At 31.2% G+C, this 9,588-nt stretch overlaps 1 protein-coding gene across 1 annotated transcript in view; it reads right to left on the bottom strand.

The window, feature by feature from the left end:
- Window positions 1–9,588, bottom strand: part of LOC112092958 — a 17,133-nt gene that overhangs the window by 4,986 nt on the left and 2,559 nt on the right. The window contains exon 4 of the mRNA XM_024170304.1: window positions 8,374–8,802. Within this exon, the coding sequence (XP_024026072.1) occupies window positions 8,374–8,802 (429 nt within the window). The remainder of the gene's footprint in view (window positions 1–8,373; window positions 8,803–9,588) is intronic.

The following is a 9,588-nucleotide window of genomic DNA, read 5'->3' on the forward strand; positions in this document are numbered from 1 at the left end:
TCCCAAATCCAAATATTTCAAAGGGAAACCACTAGATCCGGGTTCTAGGTCCTGAAACAAGTCCAAAGAACCCAAGATCTCCAATTTCTACTCTAGCTTTACTCAAAATCATCAAAATCCGTTTTGAACCAAAAATAAGTTTTGAAATCCGAAAAACATAGATTCAAGAGAGGTTCTTTCAGTAATCTTACCTCGAATCCTTCTCTTGACGTTGAAAACTCTTTGAAATCACTCTTGGTTCGAATCCGGTTTTGATTTGAGACACAAATGGGAGAGAGAGAGAGGGAGAGAGAGAGCACGGAAGTGGGAGAGAGAGAGAGAGAAACGCACGGGAAAGAAAAAGAAAAGGAAGGAAAAGAAAGGAAAAAGAAAAAGAAAAGAAAAGAAAAGAAAAATAAAAGAAAGTGACATGTGTAAAATATAACAGTCCAGAAATGCGCCCATACACACTTCTGGATTAAATAAATTACTGTGAATAATTTAAATATCTTGGAATTATTTAAACTCAATTAATTACATCAGATTAGGCACACTAATAATCTCAATTACCTTAATTAATCTCAATTAATTCTTCAGGGTGTTACAATATGTCCCCACTAATTAATATTTTTCTAATAAAAATTAAAAAAAATCTATCCTTTAATAGATATAATTTTCACAACAACTAATTTAACCACCTCATACCCTATCTAATTTTAATCTTGATTTGATTAATGAAATAGTACAATCCCTTTGAACTATTAATGTCATATTTCCTTTTTAAAAATATCGCCGAGTCCATTTACCTTTTATTTATTAATTGTCTTCGTCTACTTGTTTTTCTGTTTTGTTTTCGAACAAAGTCTTCGTAACATAAAAAGAACTAGATGCGATTATATATATATATATACAAAATAATGTTAATGCATATAAAGGCTCAAAGATTGTCACTTATTTACATATGTATATTTACATATTTTAGCATTTGTTGGCTCTTCAAGAGATATGTTTTTTTGTTTTTTCAATTGGTACCTCCATTGAAATTTTTAAAGAATTTGATGGAGAAAATTTTAGGGTTTATGACCATAAACTTTTCTTTACCCAGAATTATGGGGTATGTTTTTTTTTTTCCTTTGAAAATTACTTTCTAATTAAAATTAATAGGGTGTATACTCTTATTTCTTTGAAAAAAAATACTACTTGTATTTGTAGTTAATGTAGGGAGTATATTAATAGGTTTTAATGTAATTTTAATAAAGGATTAATGTGGGTGTATACTCTTATTTCTTTGAAAAAAAAAATACGATTTCTATTTGTAGTTAATGTAGGGGGTAGATTAATATGTTTTAATGTAATTTTAATAAAGGATCAAATTGAATAAATATAAATTGTGAATTGGCGGGGATATTAATGAATTTTTAGGGTGCAAATATAACTATTCTTTTATATTTTAACACTCCCTTTTACGTATAGGGTGGATAATAGTCAATTGTGTGTGGAAATTAATTGGAAAGTCCAACATGTCAAAACAATTTTAAATAGGGATAAAGAGTGCAATTACAGAGTTTGAACTCATGAGCTCCCACTCTGATATTATGTTAGTTTACCAATACATCCTAAAAAATTGAGATATTAAGAAGTGGGCGAGCAGTAGTTTTATATTTTAACAGTTACCAACTCAGGTCAATAGATTGATATTTGTTGAACTTTTAACTAAAAATGCTCATATATACCATTAAGAAATAGCTAATTAATGTGTTCGTGAATTTCATGAACAGCAGCAGAAGAACAGATTGTTGCCCTAGGTTGTGATCACAATAAGGAATTAGTATATCTTATACAATTGGAAGTTCATACTAGCGCATGTATAAACTGCAATTTGTAGGTAAAAGGATCTAACATACATGTTTTCTAGAGATTTTTCTAATAATGGAATTCACGCATTAATAATCTATGATGGTCTTAGGAAACAAAGGAAAGATAACTGAAAAACCCCAAGTAGTTGCTTTGTTGCTATCACATCATGTTAAAAAAAATAACTAAGTTTTAGAATAAAAGGAACCAAAATACAAAAAAAAAAAAAAAAAAAAAAAAAAAAAGGAAAAAAAAAAAAAAAAAAAAAAAATTAAAAAAAAAAAAAAAAAAACCAAAAAAAAAAAAAAAAAAAAAAAAAAAAAAAAGGGACAAAAATAAAGAGTAAAAAATGACTTAAATAAAAATAAATAAATAAGTTTTAAGGCAAAAAGAACCCAACTGAAAAAAATAAAGTTTAAGATAAAAATAAAAAAAGAACTTTAATGAAAAATAAATAAGTTTTAAGATAAAAGGAATCAATAAGGGGAAAAAATTTCAGTACAAACATATATAGAAAAGTAAATAAAAAAATACTAAAATGAAAAAAAAATAAATAAGTTTTAGAGTAAAGAGAAAAAAAATAAAGAACTTGAAGAGAAAAAGTTTGAGGGCAAAAAGCGAAGAAAAATTGTCAATACATAACCAAAATTGAAAAATAAATAAATTTAGGACAAAAGAACTAAAATGAAAATAAAAATAAAATTTTTTAAGGTAAAAAGAACAACATAAAAGTTTAAAAGGACTAAAATAAAAAATGAATAAATTTTAGAGTGAAAAGTAAAACAAATAAAATAAAAGACTTAAAAAAATAAAAAAGAGGAAAATGGCGCACTTTCAACCAAAGCGACATCGTTTTGGTTGAGAGTGCACTATCCAAGCACACACTCATTTCTTATATATGGATAGAGTATGGGAACTCAACGTGCTATGCACGTGGGGAGTAATCTATGTGTTAAGTTTTAATTACCAAGGTATTATTGAAAGCATATGAAATCTGAATATAAAATAAAAAAAAGGAACGAAAAAGAAAAAAAATAAAATTTTAAGGTAAAAGTTAAAGAAAAGGTAAAGAAATGATTAAAATGGAGAAATAAATAAATTTGAGGGTAAAAGGGACCAAAACGAAAAAAATAAAGTTTCAATGCAAAAATAAAAAAAAAGGTATGAAAAATGACCAAAATAAAGAAACATATAAGTTTTAAATAAGTTTTAGGACAAAAGCGATTAAAATGAAAAAAATAAAGTTTCAAAATAAAAATAAAAAAGGCATGCAAAAGGACCCGAAAAAAGAAATAGATAAGATTTAAGAAAAAAAGAACCAAAGTGAAAAAAAAAATTCATGATAAAAATATAAAAAAATGTCAGAAATCACGAAAATGAAGAAAATAATAAGTTTTAAGGCAAAATGAGCCAAAACAAAAAAAAAAATAAAGTTTCAGGTCAAAAACAAAAAAGTAGACAAAAAGAACCAAAATGAAGAAATAAATTAGTTTTGTGGAAAAAGGTCAAAACAAAAAAAAATTCAGGGTTTAAATGAAAAAAAGGATAAAAAAAGACTAAAATGAAGAAATAAATAAGTTTAAGGGCAAAAGGAACCAAAACGAAAAAAATAAAGTCTCAGTGGAAAAATAAAAAAAGGTCAAAAAGGACCAAAATGAAGAAATAAATAAGTTTTAGGGTAAAAGGAACTAAAACAAAAGCAAAATAAAATTTCAAGACAAAAATTAAAAAAGCGTCGAAGGGACTAAAATGGAGAAATAAATAAATTTTAGGATACCATTATAAAGAAATATCTAAGTAGGATAATATTTATAAAAATATTAATCTAGGTAAATGATAAAAAAAAAAAGTTAAGAAAAGACAAGAACGTAAAAGATAAAAGTCTAGGAAAAAAATAAAAGGAAATAAGAAAGGTGGGAAGGAAGAAAAAAGAAAAAGTAATAAAAAAGGGTTAATTTCAATAATAGCATTCTTGAATAAATGATTATTAATTTTAGCACCATTTTTGTATATTTTCACAATTAGCATTGCCATGTTAGCAAAAGTGGGACCAGACCGCTTTTACTTAAGTTAAAATGACAATTGTGTCTCATTTCACTTTTAAAGCCTTGAATATATATTATGAAGCCTTTTATAATTCAAATATTCAAAGTGGAGAGAGGAGGAGGAGAACGAACACGGGTGTGCACAGAGACCAAGAAACCCAACGACCACCACTGTCTACCACCTTGACCACCGACGAACCCACGACAGTGAAAACCCACGACAACGAGAACCCACGCAATCACGCGACAAGAACCGATGAACCTTCGCCGGAGAAATCAACGCATAAACCTCTTCATCGAAGAAGAATGAACCGAGGAAACCTCTCCCTCTTCGCCAGAGAAATCAGCCACGAAACAGACGAGGTCAATGGCAGATTCCGAGACAAAGGTGAAAGAGAAGAATGAACCGAGGAAACCTCTCCCTCTTCGCCAGAGAAAGCAGCCACGAAACAGACGAGGTCAATGGCAGATTCCGAGACAAAGGTGAAAACTTTGTTGGCTTTTCTTGTTTATTTGTTTTTTCTTTCTTAGGTATTTATTATATTTTTTCTTTTACCATTTTCTGTCATCTTAGAAGAAAAGAAAGGCTTTGGAAGAGGAGATAAAAGCAGATAAGGTCAGTATTTAAAATTCTTGGGGGTCATTGGATTGTCATTGTGCTCCTTGGCCGGTCATATCATTATGACCACTTGGTAATTTTATTATGACCGGGCATAAGACAGGCACATCGTGCGGTCATAGTAATCGGTCATAATTACTATGACCGCCCATTAGGCAGGCAGACGCATAGTGTGATTGACTGACTTATGAGAATGCGGTCATAGCATTATGACCATCAATCATAGTAATGTGACCGCACAATTGTCAGGCTCATAGTGCGACTGCCTTGCGGTCATAGCATTATGACCCTAGGTCATAGTCATGTGACCGCACAATTGTCAGACTCTTAGTGTGCCAGTCATAGTACTTTTTTTGGGTGGTCATTAGTCATAACACTTATGACCGTCGATTATATTACTATGACCGAACAATTGTCGGACTCTTAGTGTGCCAGTCATAGTACATTGGTTAACAACTTTGTTTGCTTTCTTATTTTTTTTTTGTATTTATTGTTTTTTTTTTTACCAATTTTTCTCCTCTTAGAAGGAAAAAAAAGACTTTGGAGGAAGAGATGCCTTTGGAGGAAGGTAAAGCAGATACTAAGAAGGTCAGTTATTTGAAATTTGTGAGCTTCATTGGATTGTCATTGTGGTCATTTTTGTTCTCTGACTCAGCCTTATGGTGGTCATATTGTTATGACTGCACTATGACCGAACAATATAATTAGCGATCATAGTATTATGTCTGTCATTCCATAAGGCAGTCATAGTGGTGGAACTCGTAACATTGTATGGTTGAACCAGTAATATTATACAATTACTGACATTGTAGTCGGTCGTAATATTATGACCGTCTGGTCATTTAAGTATGACTGGCCCATAAGGTGTGATCTGTTTTTTTGTCTGTGTTTTTTGTTTGCCTTGCCTTTATATTAGTATGACCAGTCATATTAGTATTATTACAGTTCATGAGAATGATTCCAGACGAGGACATCAAGAACAGTAAAATAAACCGTACTGTTAACTATGAGGAAACTATGGGAATACTACGATAATGTATAGCCTCACATGATTCTTTGAAATGTTTATAACTATGTATAGCACTAGATGATGTATATATAACCGCACATGATTCTTTGTATAGCCTCATATTATTCTTTGTATAGCCTCACATGATTATTTACAATGTAGGAATAATTAAATTAATGTCTTATTATGAGATACAACATGCAAGTTTAATGAAACGAAACATACATCAAAGAGTCACTAGAAACTTTTTGAGCTCACTGATGACCCTGGGTGGAGTGGCACTGGATTCGTACAGGTTTTATGGCTGTGTCCATAAGAATGACATCTACCACACTTGATTGTATCAGGTTCTTCACCTTGGGATAAAATCCTGTTAACAGGAGGTCTTCCGGGCCGACGCTTTATTTTGGGAGGGTTCACAACCCGGTTCCTCATTTTTTCATCAACATCCCTTCCTTCTGAGCTTCCAATTGGATTAACAACTCCTTTATAGGTTGCAAAAAGTTCCTCTTTCGTGTAGTACTTGGAGCAATAATTTTCCGGACTCATTTGTCGTCAGTTACACACAACCATAACATGGGGACAGGGCAGTTGGTCCACCTGAAATTACATGCAGATACATGTCCTCTCTCTCATGGACACAATCCAGGTCTTAACAGATGAGTTGGTGACAGAGTACTTAAATTGATCCGCTGCTCTTACCTGGGACGAAAATCCGGGTATATGTTTACTTGACAAGTCAATACATAACTAACTATAAATAGTCAGTATTATCGTTACTAGCTCACCGTTAGTGGTAGAGCCATAGAAAATGCTTCCCAAACATGTTTATTTGCTACCCGAGATAAGGTGGAATCAAATTTAAAGGCGACTTCACGTCTCTCAACGAACCATCTCTCTAAGAGCTCCCTTAACCATTCAACCAAGTAACTGTTGGTTTCCGAATCGAATTCGGATGTGAAAGCGTGGGGATAGCGGATCAAGTATAACAAACTTTTTTATAAAACCTTTAAGATACTCTATAGATTATATTAATTTATGCACGAATAAATTAATCACATTAATTCATTTATTGAGAACTCAATTACGAATAATACCTGGCGGCATATTAGGATGATAACTTGAGTTCTTTGACCTCGAACAATCCTTGCTTCAAAGCTTTGTGTTTAGAAAATCAATGTCTTCCATGTTAATTCCTAGAATCTACGAAGATGTGTGTATAGGCACACTTGAGACAAAACGGGTTAGAGTAAACACTTGAATTTTCACAAACACCAATGCATGCACGATGTGGAATTTTTAGAGAAAAAATTTTCCTTCTCACTCTATAGAGAAATTCGGCCACCCTTTTAAAAAAATAGGTCAAAAATTACATCTCACAATTTTCTATCATTCTCTTATTTATAGAGTAGAAGTCAAACGTCTAGAAGGAATCCAATCTCTATCTCCAAGATAAAGCTTGTTAATTATCTCCTATTTGAATTTGAAACAAAAGTCTCATACTCTTTATCCTGAAGATGGCCGGCCAACCTAAGTGATCCTATCCTTGTGGTAGGCACCAAATACAGATAAGGAGGGAAGAGAAAATCATCCTTTATCCTGCAGTCCAATTTTGATTCAAATTCAAATTCGAATTTAAGTCAAACTTAAATTAATTTGAATTCTAAAGTGAACAACTTATCAAATAAGTTTAAATGTATAAATTTAAATTATGTTCACAATTTAAATTCAAATTTAAATAATCACATTATTTAAATAATAATTAATTCTCAATTAATTATTTTTGAGTATTTAATTTTAGAATTTCGTAATTCTAAAATTCCCATTTTGCCCTTTGTGTCCGATAGAATTACAAAGACGATGCGGGGACTAATGGACCTATAATCCCAAGCTCCAATAAAATTAATAATTAATTAAACACTTCAATTAATTAATTAATTCTATTAATTCCAATAGTTACTCCACTATAAACTTGGAACTGCACTCTCAAAATTCTAGACATGAATTACTTCTAAACTGTGAAGTGTTCATTTGATATAGTCACTGTATATAGATCAATCCTCCATAAATAATTCATAATTAGAGCAAGGTAGAATCCGTTAACCTCTCTAATTATATCTTCATCCTTGAGTACCATTGATTCTCTAATGGATAGTGATTCATAAAACACATTCATGAAGCCGAGCGCTCTTACTAATCTAAGTACCGAATCAACACTCAAGAGAATTATTTATCTGCTTCTTTCTCAAAAAGGAATGGATTCCATCTCGTATAATAACATTCTCGGCTACCTATTTCATCATGTCTCCAAAATACAATGAAATATGATTCAGGGTCTCAGAATCCGTACTAAGTAAATCAAAAGACACAAATCCATAAATAGGAGTTTGTTAAGAATCAGGATTAGGATCATTCTATATATGACCATTGGTAGACTCAATTAGAATTTCTATACTTAAACGAAAATTATTAGAAATTCATATTGTATATGTGTCCCTGTTCCACATAATCTTATTATGCGAAATACACTCATTCAATATCTCACCATATTAACAGTGTGGATAACACCGTTCCATTCGAAATGGGAATGACATGTATTAATAATGTTTTAATTAAAGATTCTGAACTTTAATTAAATTCATTATGAACATCGTCTTTTGATTGTTATCCTTAAACATTATCCTCTCGCATATAACACTTATATACAATGTTTAAGGTCACATAAATAATCATGAAATTTTCATTGATATTCATAAAATATTCACAAATATATATACACATAAAATGATGAATAAACTCTTTTATTAAATAAATAATAAATGTCCTATTACATCTCATGCTTCTAGGACACCATTCCCAACAGTAACCTACAGGCATTAACCTCGCTTTCCGATCCACATTATTCAATGACTCAGTAATGTTTGTTGTCATTATTGTGTACTGTCGTCCATTGAAGAATGTGCGAGACCATTTTACAGGATATGCATCCATAAGGTAACGGTGTATGGTAGGGTTACCCTTTTCGATGAATCCCATCTGACAGAAAAACTCGCTTCTAAGATATGTCCTCAAAGCACCATTGAAATACGTCTTCATAGTGCTGTTAAAACTTTTAAACTTCGCTTTCAAGTTTCCAGCCAAGTGTTGAACGCATATCCCAAAATCAGCTTCTGGGTAAACCTTCATGACTACATATTTAATACTCTTATGCCTATCAGCCACAATAGCAAGCTCATCTCGCATGTCTATTGATTCTCGTAACTTGGTGAAGAACCATTCCCATAAATCATTGTTCTCTGTGTTGGGAATGGTGTCCTAGAAGCATAAGATGTAATAGGATATTTATTATTTATTTAATAAAATAGTTTATTCATCATTTTATGTGTATATATTTGTGAATATTTTATGAATATCAATGAAAATTCCGTGATTATTTATGTAACCTTAAACATTGTATATAAGTGTTATATACGAGAGGATAATGTTTAAGGATAATAATTAAAAAGCAATGTTCATAATGAATTTAATTAAAGTTCAGAATCTTTAATTAAAACATTACTAATACATGTCATTACCATTTAGAAGGGAACAGTGGTATCCGCACTGTTAATATGGTGAGATATTTAATAAGTGTATTTCACATAATGAGATTATGTGGGACAAGAACACAGACACAATATGAATTTTTAATAATTTTCGTTAAGTATAGAAATTCTAATTGAGTCTACCGATGGTCATATATAGAATGATCCTAATCCTGAGTTCTTAACAGACTCCTATTTATGGATTTGTGTCTTTTGATTTACTCGGTACGGATTCTGAAATCTTGAATCCTATTCCTTGTATTTTAGAGACATGATAAAGTAGGTAGCTGGGAATGTTATTACACGAGACGGAATCCATTTCTTCTTAAGAAAGAAGTAGATAAATAATTCTCTTGAGGGTTGATTCGGTACTTGGACCAGTAGGAGCTCCGACTCATGAATGTGTTTTATGAATCACTGTCCATTAGAGAATCAATGGTACTCAAGGATAAAGATATAATTAGAGAGGTTAACGGATTTTACCTAGCTCTAATTATG

Source organism: Morus notabilis, unplaced genomic scaffold (genome assembly GCF_000414095.1).
Source record: "Morus notabilis unplaced genomic scaffold, ASM41409v2 Scaffold397, whole genome shotgun sequence".
Taxonomy (NCBI): domain Eukaryota; kingdom Viridiplantae; phylum Streptophyta; class Magnoliopsida; order Rosales; family Moraceae; genus Morus; species Morus notabilis.